Source organism: Perissodus microlepis, chromosome 14 (assembly GCF_051167445.1).
Source record: "Perissodus microlepis isolate ML-2025 ecotype Zambia chromosome 14, ASM5116744v1, whole genome shotgun sequence".
NCBI classification, from domain to species: Eukaryota; Metazoa; Chordata; class Actinopteri; order Cichliformes; family Cichlidae; genus Perissodus; species Perissodus microlepis.
The window spans coordinates 17,486,220-17,506,438 of NC_140474.1; the positions used below are offsets into that span (position 1 = coordinate 17,486,220).

Sequence of the window (20,219 nt, forward strand, 5' to 3'; positions counted from 1 at the left end):
AAGCAGATTAGTAGTTTTTGACAGTTACGCTTGTTATTCAAGCATTTCCTGATGTTTTAATCACAAATATTCAAGATTAAATCTTTAAGACCTAATGTAATGTATTTCATCACTCCTGAACTTCAGTGGGGTGCCCAAACTGACTCAAAAGAACCAACAGAGAAAGACGCCGAGACAGACACACTCTGAATCCCCCGTGGCCTGGTATTATGGATGAATGTTAAGTAGCTAGCAGCCCCAGACAGGCTCAACTACGTCTGAGAGCCCTAGCTAGGCTTCCAGCTATCTTCATTCAGTTAATGCCTCCACACACAGTAAAGCAGTGTGTTCTCCCAGCCTTTTGTTGGCTTACATCTCAGCATCCTATTGCTGAAAGGAAAAAAGAGGGCTAATTTAATTAGCTGGGAGGATCCAGAAGATGGAAGAGGCTCGCAGTGCCAATGGCTCAGCTCCAGTAAGAGCACGCACACACGATAACAACCCCCATCCTGTGTTTGCCAACCACTACACTACAATATCCAGCAGTGATTCTTTTCGAACAGTGAGATCCAGGAGTTTCACCTCCCCCCTTCTTCCTTTTCTTCCCTCCTTCACCTCCACCCCTCTTGAAGCTGATCCCTGAGTGTGTGCACACATACTGAACACATTTTAGTATTTCTGCCTGACTTAGTCTGATTTCACGTGCGTGCGTGTGCGAATGTGTCTGTGGGGCTGCATTTATGATTGTGTGAATGATTACATGAATTATGTATCAGTGTGTGGTGGCAACATGTACACTGAGTTAATAAGCAGTTTCCATATGTGCAGCGTTACAATAAATGCATTTGAATGGCACCTGCTCCATCTCTTTGCTGGAGAAAGCACTCACCTGGCTATGTGGCGTTTTCCAAGGAATCTAAAATGCTGAAGACAGAGCCTAAGGAAACACAATTCAAAAGTTTTCTTAGATAAGAAGACAGATAAGATGGAGTGCATGTGATCACACTGAGGTGAACCAGAACAGTCTAGATGCTGAGACAAACAGGAAACACGGAAAGTTAATTTACTGCACTCGTTGGTGGACAGGAGCTCTCACTGGAATTATAGTCTGTTTTTCTTCTCTCTACCTCTCTCTTATAGTGTCAGTATTTTCATACTGGCCACGTTCCCTTTTCTTCTCTTCTTGTTCACTTGCCCTCAACCCTGTCTGTCTCTCTACAGTTTTTTCTCTCTCTCTCTGTGAACAGTGAGTATCTCTAATCAGTGTAGCAATGCCTGCAGTCTTCAGCAAAAACAAGAAGAGCTCTTACTCCAGAATGTTGAAGAAGTCCGAGATCTCCTGGTGAATGGCGCGGTGCCAGTAGGACACCAGCACATCTGGAAATAGACAATGAAAGACATAATATAAAAAATCTTATCACAGACTGAAAAAAGTATGGCTATCTGAAGCTCACAGTATTAAAATCACTCAGCAACAGAACAAAAAGCAACTTTTGTGTCAATTTTTGTATACATTCACTGCTAAGTATAGCAGTAAATGTAATAAATTTCCTGTGGACTGCATGAATTCTTTAAGTGATAGATCTTACCTTCAGATATGGTTTTCATGATCTGCAAAAAGCACATGAGGAGGCTGCGGGTCTCTGCCTGGTCCAGCTTGTCACATCGAGAACCGTAGCCTATCAGGGACTGGGGCCGGGCAAACTACGGACCAACATCCAGGCAGAAATGGAGTCAGTGATAAACTGTTGCCAACATTACATCTAACTTGAACTGGAGTTAAAGTTGGATATAATGGGTGTGTTATTAGCTGGTCCAGTATTATTAAATTTAATTTTACTACTTTTAAAAATGCAGAAACAAGATATTAAATGGGTGATTTTGGGTTGCTGGAGGTGCTGATTGCTAAAATATATTTTACGCATTATTTACAAAGTATAATGCTGGGGTCTTACAATGTACATATGAAGACTATCAATGAAACTTATAATAAATAAATGACTACATTTTCTATACAGATGTTTGCTCTTTTTCATGTGAACTGTCTCACCTTCTCACATCCGTCCATTTTCTCGCTGTTCCTGTCACTGTTGCTCGGGTTGGAGTCCACGCTGATCAGAGAGCCTCGAGAGTCAGTCTGGTTACCCGTAGCAACTGCCAAGGAGGAGAAGGCTGGCGCGGGAAGAACAAGTGTAGGCATCAATGTCCTGACTTGCAACTTTATATTAGATAGATTCACTGGAAATAGACACACACATATAACAGTGCTACCTGTAATGGAATTGAGTACTTCTTTGGAAAATGAGGCATCTACAGAGTTGGCATGGCGAGTAACCCCTCCAGCCGCCACTGCTCCCACACTGAGGTCATCTCGAGAGCCCTGTTGCAGGTGCAAAAAAGACAGCACAAAGAGAAAACAGATTTACCTTAAAACATAACACAAATATACATGATTCTGAACATTTAGGAGCCAATCAGTACAGTGTTTTTTAATAATTTCATCATTTGTCTTGACTCTTACTTGGTCACTAGCAGTAAAGTAGATGGGGAAAAGGTCCCTGAGGAAGAATCTTGGCATGTTGTCCAGGATGAGGCCATAAAGCGGCAGGTAGAGAGATGCTATTCTTGCCTGCTTTTCCTGGAAAAGAAAGTATCAGTCAGAATTGGTCTCATTAAATCAGTACATTTTTTTACATAAATCATCTCATTATTTGACTCAGAAACCTTTTTTTAAGCTTTTTTTAGGCCAAATACATGCAATTCAAACTTAAGGTTATGTGTATAACCCCGGCTCTGAGTAGGATGAGTGAGTGAAAAATAAAAGGTGGAAAATTTCATAACAAATTACATGACTGAGTAGCTCTTTTTTTATACCCAATAATCAGTATAAAAAGAAGCATCCAGAAAGGCAGAGTCTTTTTTTAGATGTGAGGATTATAAAGTGTTGTTAAATTAAGAAAGATGTAACACAGTGATGACTTTTTTGAAACGTGCTGCTGACATCAGATTAATTACAGTTAATTGCAATTTTAAACTTTAAAAATTACAGATGAAATTATTTCCTAATCATTATATTCATTTTATTTACACTTTGCTTTATTTCGACATTGTTTTTCTTAAATGTAATGCACTTCCTAATCCCTGTATAAAAGCACTGCAGACTGCACTCATGAATTATAATAAAGCAGCCATGGAAATTCACTGACCTCAGCAAAATTTTAAATAAAATTTCACCTGCATTGTGTTGCATGAGTGGTTTTTATTAATGTAGCCATTTTATTTCTTGATTGCACACATTTGGTTTTCATTCAGGTTTCGGCCTGACTACAGCCCACTGCTCTTGTGTTGTGGTTGGCAGTATTTGGCAACGTTTAACTGAGGGCAGATTGCTAACTTTGATCTGATCTAGACCCTTCCCAGCATCCATTAAGACATCTTCATGGCTGCTTGCAGCTGCTTTGAAGAATCACATGTCAGTGTGTATGTGTTTGCATGAGTCACTGTGGAAGAATTTCTACTGTTTGCTCATGACTCATTTTTCATGGCTTCGGTTTCTTTTCCCATGTTAACATCTGTTCTGTCTACCTTGGTGGCATAGCGTGCATCCAGAGAGTGTTTGGCCATTAGGGTTTTCAGGGTGGCCAAGGCTAGGTGTCTCAGGTCTTGCTCGTCCTGGAGAGCCAGCCCCAGTTCCCTCAGCAACAAGCCAGTCAGGAAGTGTTTCCTGCAGAACTCTCCAGTCAGGTTGTACTCAGGCACTGATGCTGAGGAGAGACGCCACAAAGAGAGCCACATTTTAAATGGAAATTAACTGAACTGCACAGGATTCAAACAAAGCTTACACACATATTTGCTGTAGTTCACTGATCAGCAAATATTGCGACATGCTGAATTTTTTATGGATTTCATCTTCATCATGATATTCATCCCACTTCAGGATACACAGTGTAGCACATACAATGTAACAAAAGGAATGAGTGAACATATTTACCATGAGTACTTTGTGGTTCTGGGAATGCATGGTCTGACATGGACACATAAAGTGAGAAAAAAAAATGATAGAAAGAGAAAGCGAGAAAGACTGAGTGTTAATAAACAAATGAGAGCTACTCGATGCGTGATCGTTACCACATTGAAAAGACACTCAGTGCCCTACAAGCGTATAACCTGGGGTGCGACCTTACCTGTGATGCGAGTGGAAGGTAAGGGCAGGCTGAGAGGAATGTAGTGTTCATGGTTACACACTTCTCTCAGGAATTCAAATTTGAGTTCACACAAGACCTGTAAAACACACAAAAACAACATTAACATATTGTGTACGTATGTAGCTACACATAAAAGAAGGAACGTCTGTATGATTCATTTCTACTTTCCTGGTATCAGTTTCATTGAGATTTTTTTGTTACCTTGCTGTCGGTAGCAGTGATCATGTTAATGTAGTTGCTGATTAGTTTGAATGTAAAGCCTCTGTCCATCAGGGTAAAGCAGCGCTGCAAAGACACAAAGACTGGAGTCAAACTGGCGATCAGACTAAACATCACTTAATAAAACAGAAAGAGACACATCATTTAGCATAGATGGAGGAATCAATGGATAACAAATTGTATCTGCAGGCTGTTTACACAGTTTGTATTGATCCCACTAAGAGCACAATGCTGTAAGCCTAATAGCGCAGTCATACAGTATATGTTTTCTTCACATGGGCTCAAACTTGAAGGAGTCCAAAGCACCAACAACCTGTTTGTTATTTTGGGGGTTTTTTTTGACAAGGTTTCCTTTAAGATTATACTTTGAATTAACAAGATAACTTCTAAAAATTCTCTCACCTTCACAAAAGCTGCCACAGCTAAGTTAGCACTGCGTGTTTCTTCTGGCATCTCTTTGTTCTTCCAGAAAATGTGTTCAGACACTGTCTCCACCAGGTTCTCCACACGGCTCTGGTAAGATGAGGGGAAACGCTGGGGCCTGGGAAGCTTTAGGAACAAAGATTATGCAAGACATGGTCATGCACCATGTACTGGGAAGATGGGAAGTGCAAAGAAAACTTACAGGTGTGATCAGTAATTGACGAGATTAGAAGAGGTAGAAGTGGATTTTAATACTTTACCTTTAACTTGTCATAGTCAACCAAATGTTGGGCCATTGACTTGACGATAAGTTCAAAGAAGAACCAGGAGAACTGCAACCAGAAGAGGCTAAAGTAGGTCAATCCTGTTCAGGTATTTAGTGAGTAATTAAGAGTGAGTAGGAGGATGGAAGCAAACCTTCAGCACATTCTTGACAGCTGCTTGCTCATTGCTCTTCAGATCAAAAGTCATTCCCTTAGCCAGCTCTTCATGAACTGTCCTAAACCCATGGTCCTCTGACTTGAACACATACTACAGAGAGGGAAAGCGAGACAGAGAGAGTAGGAAGAAATCAGTCATAAGTGCACATGTAGCAATTTATTTGTTTTAAATTGGTAAATGGATGGATGGATGGATGGATGGATGGATGGATGGATAGATGGATGGATGGATGGATGGATGGATAGATGGATGGATGATTTGAGGGCATTTTTTGATACCAACTGGGAAGCGAAAGTATTCAGTGAGTTGAGAAATAGAAAGAAATTCAATGTGACAGTGTCAACAATTACAACTTTATTGTAATTATTGTTTAATTATGAACTCTTGTTTTTTCAGAATAAATACAATACAGTACAGCAAACCAAATAATTTCTTATTTTGAACAGTCTGGTGAACAGAACAACGTTTAATGGCATGCTGTAGATAACTATGCTACAGCTCTTTCTCTGTGTTTTGTTGTTTTGGATATAAAAAAGTTTTGATTAACTGAGATCATTTTCAGGTATTTGGTTATTAGTAAAATGTATTTGGGGGTTTTTTGTATGAAAAAAATATATGATTTATTTAAAAAAAAAATACTGAAAGATTCCCTATGCAATTTCCTAAAGTCAGCAAAAAAACAAAGAAATGTTTCTCATTATTTTTTTCCTATTTTTTTATGGACTAATCAATTAATTTTTACTAATATGAACAGTACTATAGAAGCATTTGTAAAAAAAAAAATACTTTCATACAATAATATATTAAATTATGGCAAATAAAATATTTCAATCCCCTAATTAAAAAAAAGACTACAACATAATTTGCATTTGCTCAAATGACACTACTGAATCTCAATGCAATTCACACTTAGTAGTTAAAGAATGAATACAAGCTAACACTCAGCACTTTAAATTGGGCACCAGTACTGCCGAACATCGTGCCAATCTGTTACTATAACAACCCTGTTGCCACTGACTCTGCTTGTCCTCTCTCTTTGCCTCCCTCCATTTCTCACTGCCACTGCCTCTTCACGCTCTGCAGTCTTCCTTCACTGTAGCCAACATGAAACAGGTCTTGTGCTTTCTCCTGCTCTCTTCTCTAATCCTCTCACTGATTTTCCCCCCTAAACAAACATGCCTTGTGTTTTTGATTGAGCAGGCTGAATGTCCTAGTTTGCCTCCTGCTCAATCCCTCTCTCTTCTTCTTCTTTCCCTTTTTTCTGTGTTGATGTTTGCACAGCGTTCTGGGCGTGTGGCCCTAGCCACACTGTTGCTGGCCCAAATGCACCCAAATACACACACACACACACACACACACACACACAGAGCTCCCTTTTCTGTTTTGTTTTTCTTCACAAATTAAATAGCCAGAGCAGGGTTTCCATTCCTTTGTGGAAAATATCAGACTTCTAAATTATTATATGATATTTCTGAGCATGTGCATGCAAACACACTGTATTCACCACACACACCAGCTTCTTTTATACCTTGATGTAGGAGTGCAGGCTAGAATCCAGGTTTTCTTCATGGCACTTTGCAACAATGTGGACCAGTACTCTGTAGACACAGACCAACAACAATGATTTTATTCAATTGCTTTCATTGTTAGATAATATCAAGAGTTGCTGTATTTCTCTCTTTGTTTCACTTTAAACACTGGATGAACTTATTGTGTGAGTCTGGATTAATTATAGAACAAAGTAGCAATTCAATGACATCAACAATAAAAGGGAAGATACTGACTCAAACAGAAATATAAATCACTACACTCTTTTTCTCACTCTGCTTTCATCACCTGGATAAACCCAGGACTCTATTGTCAATGCATTAAGGACCTCTGTAGTACCACTGCCTACCTGGTGGTGGCAGTAGTGACCTCATCATTGTCATTCTGAGTCAGAACCTTGAACAGCTGGTTGAAGAGGACTGGCAGAAATCGGACTATCACTGGGATTCTCTCCATGCTGAGGAGACCCTGGAGAAGGATGGGAAAGAAGCGAGCGAGGAGGAGTGGGTGGACAAGATTGAAGCGTGAAAAAGGGGTAAAGAAGAAACCGTGAAGGGGCTGGTAAAAGTCTGACGTGCTGACAGTGTTGAACTCATTAGGATGTGTAGCAGTGTTTGGTAGTTAAGGCTCTGGCTTTTGTCTCATTCGCAAGTACTGAGATTTAAGGAGATACAGCGGCTTTACTCTGACCTTCAGGCAGTTGAGGAAGTTGGAGGTAGGAGGTACAGAGAGGTCCAGCTCTCTCTTCTGGCACTGCTGGAAGAATCGGTTCAGGTGGGGGTCCTGACACAGAGAGAGGAATTCATGAAAAAATGAGCAGCTAACATCTGCGGTATTACTTAGTGGACTCTTTCCTTTTTAAACGACAGTTAATGCTGAAATATGAACTTCAGCACCTCACAACTATGTTGTTGAGTGATTCAGCCCTGGTTTTATTTTAGACACCTGAAATGGATTTTACAACGTTAAAGCGTAAAAGATAAAAGGTTTTGGGCTGTTATTGTTCTTTTTTTAAACATATTTTTACATATATGACTGTATATTTACCTTGTCTTATAAATGACTCTAAAGTCAGTTTATTGTATTGTAAGAAAAAAGTCAGGCATAGATGAGATTTAGTCAATTAAGAAACTGCTGTGCAGGGTTTCAAACATCCCATGATAGCAAACTGCACAGAAACTGTTCATTTCCTTTTTTTATGTGCCACGCTACATTACCACATTACCCTTTGATGCTGATTGTGCATTTGGGGCTCGTGTTTGCAGAAGTTTGGAAGTTGCATTTGTTTTAGGGATATTTAATTGCCATTTTCATGTTCATTGCCATTTAAAGGCGATAACTCAGAGAGGACGCTTGACTTTGACAAGTCACTTTAGCATTTTCAATCATTTCACAATAGCACTGTGGTTGGAACAACAGAAAGAAATCCTTCCAACCATCTATTTTGTTTTTGTTTTGTTTTTTTATTTCAATCACAATACACACTGAATACATGTATATTCAGTGTTATGTGGGACTATAACCCACCCCAAAACATGCCGATCAAAGAGTGGGCATACAGAAGTTCTCACCAGGAGGGAAAACCACAGAATCCCAAATGATGGTCGTACCTGAGTGTATACTGTGGAGATAACGTTGGTGGATACTTTAAAAATAGGCTTTCCTCCATCAACCCATTTCATATCTGCTCCATTCTGTCAAAAGGGAAGAGAAGAGTTTGTGTGTGAGGACTAAAAATATCACACTAATCTATCACATGGTGTAATGTTTAATACGCTTCACCTTAAAAATTAATGCTACTATTAATCAGCAAGGTTTGCAATATTTACACACTCCTTTCGCCTGTCTCTTACCCTCCTATTTTTGCCCTCAGTCTCACCTTGGTGTTGCTGGCTTCCTTGATGGCCAGATATCCAGGAGGCAGGTTGCAGGAGACGGGGATGTTGAACTCCTGAGATGACACGCGGCCTTCTTTGAGCAGAGGCAGCCAAGAATATCCCACTAAACAAACCAAATAAACAAAAGAAATACTGAATAAAAGGCAAAAAATAACAACTACAACTACTACAGGCTGGAAAACTACCAATATCTCACCTGGGGTCTCCAGAGTCTCTTTCCTCTTTGAGTTTGTCTTAGCATTAATGTCACATGTGACATGGTAAAAGGAGAAGAGAAGATGGTGCTTTTCATGGAGGTGAGTAGGAAGTTCAATTTTCACCTGAAGACAGAACAGCATTTAATGATTTATGTGCTTTAGGAAAGACCTTTAAACACGTTCTTTCTAAAGGTTGATAAAGTTGATCCACTTCTAGATTCTAATTATCTTGTGATGAATGGAGAAACAAATATGGTCCTCACCTCATCATAGAAGTCGGGGCTCTGAGAGTGATGTAGGACGGTGGAGCAGGCTGTTGTGGTAAAGACTGGTCCTCCTGGTTTGCCATAGATGCACTGTAAAAACAGCAGTTTTCCATGATATAAAGGACTTGAATGGAGAAAGAACGAGTCGTGTAAAGTATGTCAGAAGGCGTAACTTTCTACCTTTAAGGGTTTTTCAACCTCTTCATCTGAGCTGCGGAACTCCACGTAGACCGAAAGGTTTCGAGCCTTGAACAAGAGGACCATTGTGATGTTAATGACTAAATACGTTCAAAAGGATTGCACCGTAGCAAAACACGAAGCATATAAAAACAAAACGAAAAACTTTATTTCAGTGTCGTGGTAAATGATACTAAGGGGCATACCTTAGCAAAGCTCTTCTGACTGTCATACTTGAGATGCTTAGGGTAGACGTAGATGTGGTTTTTGTAGACGCGATGTGGCTGAATGAACTTGGTGGTGTCCTGTGCAAACTCCTCCACCTCCACTGTGGGTTGGTGTTTAGTCAGGTCTTCAAAGGGCTTCACTGGTATATAGGAGGACGTCACACAGTCTGATAGAAAAAGATGTATGTCAAGCGTAGAAAAGAGAAAGGGATGAGGAAAAGAAAGCAGAATGGGAACATGAACAGCAGACGTACTAGGATGCTCCATTGGAACATAGTCTAACGCGATATCCAGCGTCCCAGGAATAGTCTGTAGTTTGCTTGTCTTCTCAGCCCTGTAAAGATAAAACTTTGGTAAAATGTGGATCCAATCTTGGAAAACTATTTGCAGACTACTTTGCTAAAGCCTGCAGGCTATCTTACCTCTTGTACTCAGACACCAGCTTTATCAGGTCATCTGTGGAAATCTTGTTGCTCTCCTGTTTGAAAAGAGGTGAGAAACGAGACTCTCGGTCCAATGCTCCGTGGTTGTCCTTAAACACTGACCTTTAATGGGAAGAAAGAGATGTAAATTACCAATGGATGAGGAAAAGATTTTAGGGGAAGTTCAAAAATATTATGAATACCGGCACTAACCTGACAGACCAGGCAAATGGCATTCTGTACTTTCCCAGTTTACTACAAAACTGTTTGTTGGACTTCAAAATCTTCTGAACAGTCTGTTCAAGACACAAAAGCAGAACCATGTAGAGAGGGAAATGTTAACAAGGTCCTGCTGACATTCCTGAACACTACACCTAAATTCTAGCTGACCCTAACAGAGTGACAGACTAAATCAGAGGTTATTTAATACAGTAACTCTGGCAGCTGCTTGGATGTCTGCTGATTCACTTAGCCACTTAAACAAGGATCGCATGGAGCCCTGGCCATGGGGAAAGCCAGGAAATGTCTAGGATTAATGATGGAAAAACATCATTCCTGAACTATCTAGCTTGACTGGCATTCAGTGATGAAGATAACTCTTGTCTTACAGAAAAAAAACAATTTTGCAAATGTCAATCTAAACTCTTTTACTAGATTAAGGCATTTTTCTTACAATAACAGCATGTCTCATGGCCCATTTTCCCAGTCTGCATTTAGAGATAAGACACTATAAAAGCTTTAGCTCTCTGTTATTGATCAGAGGTTGATATAAATGCGGTATGAAGTCATATAAATACTGATTCAAACAGTTAGAATGAACAGAAAGGCAAAAGTTTGTTTCTGACCTTGCTGGAGTCTGTATTCTTTGTATAAGCTTCAGTTCCACAAGCAATATTTCCCATGAGCACTTTCTCCACTCTTGCGACCATCACTATGTCTGTGTGGGGGTTGGTCACTGAGAAAATGGCCTGCAGGGACACCGATGAAGAAGCATATTACAGCCTATGTACATATTAAATGCAGAATAAGTAATGGAGAAAAAAGCGTTTTTTTCCCCTTTTCGTGTTAAATCTATAAAACCTAACTTGGAGTAATGTCCTCGTACCTGTTTGGGAAAGCAAAGCCAGTGCTCCAGGTCCAGGCTGAGGTAACAGTCACCAGGCTTCCTCTCAGCAGGAGAACACAAGCCATTTTCCTGACCTCCAACCTCCGTACCCGGAGCCCCCGTCCCATTACTTAGGCCTCCGAGCATCTGACGCACTGCCTCGTGGTTGAGGTCTACGTGGAAGTCTGCAGATACCTTCCTCCCTTCTCGTATATCCAGCAGAGCCAGCGAAACGAAGAAGGGTTCAATCTAGTGGTGCAGATTCAGCACAGTTATTGCCTGCACATTTATTCAAAAAGCAAATTTGACAAAGCTTCACTCAGCATAATATCTCTTTTAAATGCCTTTGGAAAAAAACACTAACGTATGTCGATACGTTTTATCCTGTTTAAAAGAAAACTGCTTATTAAACAGTTACACAATAAAGCAAAATGAGTGTCTTATGCTCACATTAGTGACCGGTCCCGTTTCACTCTCGTTGACGCAGCCTTGTAGCATGAGGTTGAAAGATCGGCAAGTTGCCATAAATCTCCTGCCAAGCTTCTCCTCAAAAGGACGCACTGGTGTGCTTTCAGTGGATGAATGTTCACTTCGTGGGCTTCTCAGAGCCTGTGGTTAGTGAAACACAATTTACTCGGAGGCCAGCTTCATTTTATTCAACTACAAAGTGCAGCAATGCATAAAGTAAAAAGTAGTCTACAGTGGTTATAATGTACTCATTTGTACTTACGGGAGTGTCTGGATCGAGCGAGAAAAGATTCAACCTCTCTTCTCTTCTGGCGGAACGAATTCCTTCATCTGTCTCCGAGATATACTGCGACAGGAAAGATGGCAGGAAGTCAGAAAGAGGCAGTCAGAGAGCAGTTCAGTGCAAATAATAGCTACCCTAATGTAATTTATGATATCTGTAAATAGAGTGCTTTTTTCCACTTTTGCTTTGATTTGAGTGTTTCTAGCATATTCTGGCCGCCTGAATTTATAGACTGCAGAGTTTTCTTGAAAACAGATACAATTACATTAATGTTTCTTTTCAGCCTGATAAAAATCACAACAAGTTTTCTTCCTCATAAAACCAGCATGCTTGCACTGACAAGTTTGTTTTCTGCTCTTCTCCTAAAGTCTCAGTATGTTTTTCAGTGTATTATAATCACCAGGTGATGATCCATGCACATAGAATATGGACCTGTTCATGAAAACACGCCACCACCAGTACTGAGACACTTGGATGTATACTGTGCACGCATGTACTGTTAAATATGATAATACTATGTGTTGGTAGTCGTAGCTGAGTTATAACACTGACTAAAACATGTGAGCCTTTGGTTTAGCTAACCTTTGCAAGCTCTGGATTGATGCCGTTCTCTGTGGTTTCTTCATTTTCCTGCAAACAGGAGTCACTTAACGACAGGTCAAACACATCTGCAGAGAAAACAAACACAATCAGGACACCTGAGAGCGACTTTTATTTATGACTGATGGCTGACATCATTTAGTGGTTAGGAAAGTTTATCTAAGCAGGGAATTTTATGTTACAGATCATATAACATTTTCTTAAATAGCTTCAGCAACTCACTGGTCTAAATACACACCAACCAGCGTCAGCAGGCATATACATCTCAGAATAAAATATGACTCAATTTGTGGTATTCATGGATAATAAGGCAGGCAGATTTCTGGAGAAATATACCCTTCAAGCTGCCTGAAGCAATTTCTCCTAAAAGCCAGGCTGAACAAAAGGGCTCATTAATGTTAGGTTAACACACACCCACAGCCTGATTTAGAGGCAGGCTAACAGACCACAGAGCCATGACGGCTCTGGGCATTACATCATACCTTCACTTTTCACTGGACCAATTTTTAATACCCTATCGGTGTTTTGTGTTACGTTACAGGCTGTGGATCCATGCTCTGCCTCTCACACAACTGGCACACAAGGATTGTTAATCACCACATCTGATGCACTGAACCAAGGTGGAGTCACTTTTGGGTATCAGATTAATTTCCTGAAAGTGATGGACTCAGTAGAAATTCCCCATTAAGGTCATGGCAAGATGACGGACATTATTTAGTCAGACAGAGAGAAAAAGGTTACACTTTCTGCTGACATTGACTATAAAATTGAGCCCATAATTTATCCAGATGCTGGAATTATGCAAAAAAAAAAAAGCTTAATTCTTTTACATAAACTCTTTCTCACCCTGCCGGTGTTCGTTGAGTTCCAAGCTCTTGCGGTCTTGAGCTGGTGCTTCAGGAGGACTGATCTGTAGGATACGGGTCAACGTGCTAATCCACTCCTCCATGTCCTGCTCGCTCTCTGCGGCCAGCACAAAGTACGTAACCTCGTTCATCTTCAGCTCAAAGGCATGTTTCCTTAGGCGGTTATTCTTTAGGGAAAGAATGAAAGGCAAGGAAAATCTGGTCAGGTTTAGTTCTCGGAAAATGCTATACGTTTTTGCATCTACACATGTAGTTTTTGAATGTAGGCCATTTTGCTGTGTGTGACCGTTCCTAGAGGCACATTTTTCAGTAGTGAGCAGAGGGTAATGTCAGTAGGGCTTTTCATTCTGCTTTATCCTAATAGGGTTTTTTTTATTAATAGGTGTTCTAGCACGGGGCTTTTTAAATTAAAGCTTAGATCACACAACTATAATATAAGCAGTAACCTGCAGACTGAAAATTGATGGTCAAATGTAGAAGCCCTAAAACTCCATTTCTTGGACTAACTTGACGCTGGTTCCAAAAGCAAGTCAGTCCCCAGAGAGATTAGTTAAAAATGTTAAAATACCCAGTTTTACAGCAGCTATAAACATGTTTACAGGCTATAAAAACTGTATTGTTTTTAATTCACCTTTTTCGATTGTTTTGAGGCCTGAAGCTGTGAAAGCTAAGGTCGTGATCGCTTAGGGCCCGCCATCATTTCATGTCATTTTTTAAACATATTATTACCTGGATTGCTTTGTCAACTGCACTAACAGCCACTGGATACATACATGAAAATATGAAATAGTTTGTAATCATAAACTGAGTTTAACCCACAATACAAGCGTTGCAGGGCATGTCTGTAGATCATCTTTGGACTGCAGCATGCGTTTTGTTATTGCATGTCTGCACAGGTAACCTTGCTCTGGTGCTCGCAATTTATGTACAACACAATCTGACTGCAAGTTTGAAATATATAATTAATTAGATATTAAAATAATTATTTCATCATTATGAAATGCACAAGTTCTTAAAAAATGTAGTAGCATTATTTGCTAGCATGTCCACATTATGACTTTTAAGTCTAAAAACATTCTTTTCATAACAGAAATCATTAAAATAGATTATTTAGGTGTTTCATCCCTTAGAGTTAACACCTCCTGAAGTGTGAGGAAGTCTGGCTCTAAGCTTCTGTCCTCGATGGAGGAGATCAAGTATCTCGGGATCTCGTTGAACGAGCAGTGATGAGAGAGAGGAGCAGACTGACAGACGGATTAGTGTACCATCTGTAGTAATGTGGATGTTGTACAGGTCTGTCATGGTGAAGAGGGAGCTGAGCGAAAACTGACGCCATCGATTTATCAATCCACATATTTTCCTACCCTCAAGTATATCCAGAAGCTTCAAGTAGTGACAAAAAACTGAGACTGTGGAGGCAAGCAACAGGAATAAGCTTCCTTCGAAGGCTGGCTGGGCTCAGCATTAGGAGCGTGCTCATTCGGGAGGAGCTCAAAGTGAAACTGTTACTTTTCCTCCCACCAAGTGGAAGGAGGCGGCTTGAGAATATGGCCAGACTGCCTCCTGGGTGCTTCCTACATGAGGTGTTTCGGGCATGTCTAAATGGGAGGAGACCCTGGAGCAGACCTAGGAGACGCTGGAGAGATTAGAAAGGAACACCTCTGATTGCCACCAGAAAAGCTCAGTAGAAAGAGGTGTGGGCTCGGACTGCTGCAGACCACAGCAGATACACAGCAGAAAATAGATCAATCGATCAATAAATATTTTAATACAATTTCTCTACATTTATACCTTCACCAATATTTGTTTCAGTTGTTTTTACTGTTGTAGCAAAGGCAGTAATAGTGAGCAACCTGTGATCATGGCAGGTTGTGCCATGGTGCAGCTTTATGTCTGGAAATACCCCTAAATCAGTCTATAATCTAATAGAGAACATTTTAGAGTGCAGATGCTTTTTATCTATGTTCTTGCTGCCTTTTTTCTTTTGTGGTAGAGTGCATGTACATGTAGAATGCACTAAAGCCTACCTGTACCACACCCGTGCATGAGTCGAGGAAGATGCACCCTTTTGGTTCCTTTGAGATCTTTTCATCTTTGTAGAAATTCATGATGTAGGAGTTATCTGTTAACTGGGTGAGCTGGAAATACCTCCTCTTGAATGACTGTCAAGACAGAAATATGATTAAAATTCATTTCCTTAGCTGAAGTAAATGAATAAGAACTTTAACAATGGGATAATGTGGATATTTTCTCATCGTGTTGAAAAGTATGTCACCAATTAAAGTCCCAGTTTAATTTCTAACAGACTGTAACAGTTCAGAAAATAAAGTAAAACCATTTTGGGTGGAAAAAAAAGTGAAAAAAGACAGACAGAAATAAAATGCACGTGGGCATGAAAATAGATAACATCAGACACTTCCTCACCCGAACAGTGATGCTATTGTTGACGGTGCTGTTGAAGTTCCCTTTATACAGCCAGCCCGAACGAAACACACCAATCCCTCCGCCTCCCCCACCACCACCTCCACCGCCCCCTCCTCCTTTGGATGACGACAAAGAGGTGGTATCCTGCAAAAACACAACAATGACTGTGATCAGTTAAAGATGCATTAACTGTCCATTCATTCCTCTGATAGAATGGAGAATGATCGATACAGGAAAGGAGAATTTCGAGACTCCTTGAATCCATCCAGTTATGCTCATAACAGCTTCCCACTGACCTGTAAATATAACTAATCTTGCAAAGTCCATTTTAACAGCTTTTAGGCTGCAATAAACTAATTTAAACATGAGCCTCGGGATGTAACCAGTATGTAATGGATTCACTCTCAAAAGCATTTCAGAGAAGAAGATCATCATTGCTGACCTCATCCTTGTCCACATCTTCATAGTCAATCTCAAAAGAGTGGGATGGCAGCTTCTCTGCTTTGTACAGTTTCCTAAAAGGAAACAGGGAAAGGTCAGGAAGATGGACAAAAAATATGGCTCTCTGGCAATGAAATATACCAACGAAAAGGGAAAATGACTTCTGGAATTAATTTAATGCGCTGCACTTGAGTTGTGCAAATGACTGTGGGTGGCTGACTCAGTTCCATCGTTTTCTGTCAGGAGGTAACAATGGGCCGTCCCCTTACTCAGTCCCGCTCCACTGATTTTAAAGGATGGCCCATCTTTGTGTGCGAGCCACAGGGCGAAATGCCTTTGTGCGTGCGCCGTGAGCTGCGGACAGCGAGGCTGCAATCCGTGCTCTTGGAACCGCCCTCTACTAAAAGTCACAGAGTCGTAAAAGCTGTCCGACAATTTCTCGTGATGGACTATGTTTAGAAAAATGCTGGTAATTGTGGGCTGCCCACCGGAACAGGAATGCTAATACTGGCCAGCACAAATGAAGATCGGTCCAGCGGTGACAACCGCACACATACAGTAGCTGTATAACTGTACTCTGGCTCTCAGCCTGTATTTCACTTCAACTTGTGCTGTAAATCTGTGTGTGTACCGTTAATGTTTGGTTAAGTTGTTCGCTCAGTAAACAAACAACATAATAGTTATGTTTGCCACTTGTAAAATGACAGGACGAATGAACTTCGTGGAATGTTCTTTTCGCAACACTGTACTTGTGTTTAAGACACGTCTTGTTTTGCAGCTCATCCTGGATGTCAGTTCAGAGGTCATGTGAACTGAGTGAAAGAATATACAGTGGCAACCCATGGGATAGCATAGGGACATTCCTGTGGCTGAGAGCAGTAACAGCAGGGCCGCTCTGGGTAAGTCTCACTGGAACTGACAAAACTCAGTTTGACAGACTGACAGCCTGATTTAAATAAATTACTAACTGCTTGAATGGATGTGGCCGGATGATTGACATTCAAAATAGCGACAAAGGGAGGTCTGAAAGTTTGTATTTCTTAAAGCTGAACGCCCTCACTCTTCAACACAAACTTTCACTTCACTTAACACTGGCCACCTTCTTGTGCTTCCTAATGACCTAATGGCCAACTACGGGTAATAAATTGTGGTTATCGCCAGTGTTAGCAGCTACTTATGGGTCTGCGTGTTCATGAGGAAAAAACTCAGCACATCATTAGTCAAGTCAAGCAAACCTGAAGACACATTTCTACTTGATATTATTGTAAAGCAATGCACAGAAAAATCTAACTGTTCAAAAGTAAAATTTTGCTGTATGGAGATTTAATAAGAGAATTTTAACAACAAAGTAGAAGACGTACATCCATCAAAGACATTTAGCACTTTTTTATGCTACTAGTATGGCAATGTGATTCCTTCACACTTCAATAGTTTTACAATAACATCCATTTAATATAACAAAATGTTCGGTTTTCAAATGTTAAACATTTTCTGAACAGAGCTAAAACATGAGAATAAAACGCACAAACACAGTTTGTCCAAAGTGTTTTACCTTGGCAGCAGCCGGTAGTCTCCGGCGTAGTCGTCATACTTGAAATGGACCACATTTAGATCAGAGTTGTAATACTTGCAGGCCTAGAGGAAAGGATGAAGATTAGGTTTAAATATTACATTTCCTAAATGATGGCCTTTCAGGGAAACACAGACCTGGAGCAGCTGAAATATTTACAGACAATGAAGAAAGCCGTACAGCGCTACATGTCATTAGATTTAAATAATAAATGGAACTGAATCAAGACTCTTTCCCCGGGGATCTTGAATATAAAGATATCTTTACATGTCTAAAGTTCAATCAGTTTGGCTGAACTGGTACTCTCCCAGGGAGTGTACGGTGCAGTGAAAGTCACAGACAGAGCCTGAGGTACTTTCACATCCTGCCTGCAAGTCGAACACCGTGTAACTTTTCTCCTTAATCCCCTTTTTAAAAAAGACCTTGAACATGTCACAAATTAACAAATTATAAATATAACAGACAACTTAAGCGATATAATTTTTAGCTGTATACACGCACACACACACACACACACACACACACACACACACACACACACACAAAGAGTCAATTGCACATGCTAGTCTTCAGTGAGGTGTAAGTGTACTGTCTGGGGAGTTTCCGTCTTCAGAGACACTACTTCTCTACTGAGCGCTTGAGATCATGGCTAGAGGATCTGAAACAAGCACTGATATCTACACACACATCTGCTTTATTTTAAAGTCGTGGTGAAACCACTCTGCTGATATCAGGATGGCCTACTTTAAGGTCAGTCTGAAATGAAAGACCTAACCACCATGAACCTAAAAGACATCACTTAAAACCACAGGGTCTATAACTGCGTCTGGTACACTTAGACGTACAACTTACCTGTCTGACCAGCAGACATTCAGCGTGGAGTTCTGCCCCCTCGGGAACAGTTGATTTGACAGTGCGTCTCTCCTGAGGCACTGTGGATACCTGAAAGAATAAAGGGTAGATAATGACAGGTGGTGGATGGGATACCTTACTTCAAAATGTATTTAAAATTACTGCATGATTTTAAACTATTCTATGCAGTAAATCCCTCATGTAGAGAACATGACTAATAAAAGCAGTCAGCTTCTATAGAAATGTGTAAGCAATGGGACGGCTAACTGATCACTGCTGCTGAACCTAACTTCCATGGGTAAACAGAGGTTACTGATATTAGAAAATTATTCATTCATATTTCCACTGATTATTCAATTATGCTGTTCAGGTTGTGTGTGATAAAAAAAATCACTTTAATTTAATTTTATTCATATAGCGCCAAATCAGGACAACAGTCATCTCAAGGCGCTTTATATTGTAAGTTAAAGACCCTACAATAATACAGTGAAAGGCACCAACGAGCAAGCACTTAGTGAGAGAAGGAAGGAAAAACTCTTTTTTTAAGAGGAAGAAACTTCTGGCAGAACTGGACTCGGAGTAGAGCAGCCATATGCCGCAACCGGCTCGGGGTGAGGGAAGAGAGGCAAGACAAAAGAGGAATGCTGCTGCTAAAATGAATCAGACTTATGTTGAATTCAATTGAATTCAAATCAAGCCAATTTCATTTTTATAGTGCCACCTTAAGGTGACCTGTTGTCACCTTAAGGTGACTCCTGTTGTGACCTGTTGTCACCTTAAGGTGACTCCTGTTGTAAGGTAAACACAGTTTAATAAAACAGCAACGAGGGTTTAAAGTACTGTTGACACATCTCAGGCAGAGCAAAAAGAAGAACCATCCATCTCATACGATTCTCAGATTTAACACTTTTCAGATTTGCTCTGCCATGTTAGAAAGCACTCTATCACAAGTACTTGTATGGTGTGAATGGTGTGTATTCCTGTAGTGGGTAAACACTAATGCTGGTTCAATAGCGTCACAATACATTTACTCTTTTTGCCTCCAACATGCTGCCATTCAGCATATACGATGCTGTAGGTAAACACAACACAAGCATTTCCCACTATGAGCACATTAGCCTGCTGATGCTACCATTTAGCTTGAAGCACCACTGTGGACCACAAGTATAGCCCCATGGTGGCAGACTCTCAGACCTATCAGGACTCCTTATAGCAATTTATAGCTTAGATAAGACTAAGCAAAAAGCTGGTCTGTTAATGTAGTAATGAAATTGTTTCTGGTCAGCTTTATTGCCATGAATATGAATAATTCAAGTCAAATCATCTAATATGCATTCCCTTTATCAGCCCTGCTTGGGCTTACAATTAATAACCTCACATGAGAATCAAGCAGTTTCATTAATAAAAATGTACATTTTGTGATCCATGAAAAACGTCAGCATTGAATGTTTTTGCATGAAAGGAGACGCACTTTGCCTTTGTCCAATCATCTAGCCATATGCTGAGTGGACTGCCTTTTTTTCGACACTGACAAATACTCACTGTCCACCCAGCCAGTTTCCCTCACAAGTACCGAAATGTACTATCGGCTGTAGAGATAAAGAAAAT

At 40.4% G+C, this 20,219-nt stretch overlaps 1 protein-coding gene across 6 annotated transcripts in view; it reads right to left on the reverse strand.

The window, feature by feature from the left end:
• The window catches only part of dock10 (dedicator of cytokinesis 10), a 65,130-nt gene that overhangs the window by 10,770 nt on the left and 34,141 nt on the right, over window positions 1-20,219 (reverse strand). For 5 of the 6 annotated variants that reach the window (XM_084951940.1, XM_084951942.1, XM_084951938.1 and 2 more), the window contains exons 3-38: window positions 18,612-18,701; window positions 17,742-17,824; window positions 16,191-16,263; window positions 15,749-15,892; window positions 15,352-15,486; window positions 13,305-13,491; window positions 12,441-12,526; window positions 11,838-11,921; window positions 11,558-11,716; window positions 11,108-11,356; window positions 10,848-10,970; window positions 10,216-10,298; window positions 10,003-10,125; window positions 9,835-9,914; window positions 9,560-9,747; window positions 9,357-9,422; window positions 9,174-9,266; window positions 8,910-9,033; window positions 8,695-8,816; window positions 8,426-8,509; window positions 7,506-7,598; window positions 7,165-7,283; window positions 6,796-6,865; window positions 5,244-5,357; window positions 5,087-5,158; window positions 4,806-4,952; window positions 4,386-4,469; window positions 4,164-4,260; window positions 3,971-4,003; window positions 3,565-3,743; window positions 2,501-2,617; window positions 2,251-2,359; window positions 2,030-2,151; window positions 1,569-1,683; window positions 1,290-1,356; window positions 869-916 (exon numbers count right to left, since the gene is read on the reverse strand). In XM_084951940.1, coding sequence (XP_084808066.1) covers window positions 869-916; window positions 1,290-1,356; window positions 1,569-1,683; window positions 2,030-2,151; window positions 2,251-2,359; window positions 2,501-2,617; window positions 3,565-3,743; window positions 3,971-4,003; window positions 4,164-4,260; window positions 4,386-4,469; window positions 4,806-4,952; window positions 5,087-5,158; window positions 5,244-5,357; window positions 6,796-6,865; window positions 7,165-7,283; window positions 7,506-7,598; window positions 8,426-8,509; window positions 8,695-8,816; window positions 8,910-9,033; window positions 9,174-9,266; window positions 9,357-9,422; window positions 9,560-9,747; window positions 9,835-9,914; window positions 10,003-10,125; window positions 10,216-10,298; window positions 10,848-10,970; window positions 11,108-11,356; window positions 11,558-11,716; window positions 11,838-11,921; window positions 12,441-12,526; window positions 13,305-13,491; window positions 15,352-15,486; window positions 15,749-15,892; window positions 16,191-16,263; window positions 17,742-17,824; window positions 18,612-18,701 — 3,962 coding nt within the window. The remainder of the gene's footprint in view (window positions 1-868; window positions 917-1,289; window positions 1,357-1,568; window positions 1,684-2,029; window positions 2,152-2,250; window positions 2,360-2,500; window positions 2,618-3,564; window positions 3,744-3,970; window positions 4,004-4,163; window positions 4,261-4,385; window positions 4,470-4,805; window positions 4,953-5,086; window positions 5,159-5,243; window positions 5,358-6,795; window positions 6,866-7,164; window positions 7,284-7,505; window positions 7,599-8,425; window positions 8,510-8,694; window positions 8,817-8,909; window positions 9,034-9,173; window positions 9,267-9,356; window positions 9,423-9,559; window positions 9,748-9,834; window positions 9,915-10,002; window positions 10,126-10,215; window positions 10,299-10,847; window positions 10,971-11,107; window positions 11,357-11,557; window positions 11,717-11,837; window positions 11,922-12,440; window positions 12,527-13,304; window positions 13,492-15,351; window positions 15,487-15,748; window positions 15,893-16,190; window positions 16,264-17,741; window positions 17,825-18,611; window positions 18,702-20,219) is intronic. The other variant, XM_084951939.1, reaches the window with a different exon arrangement.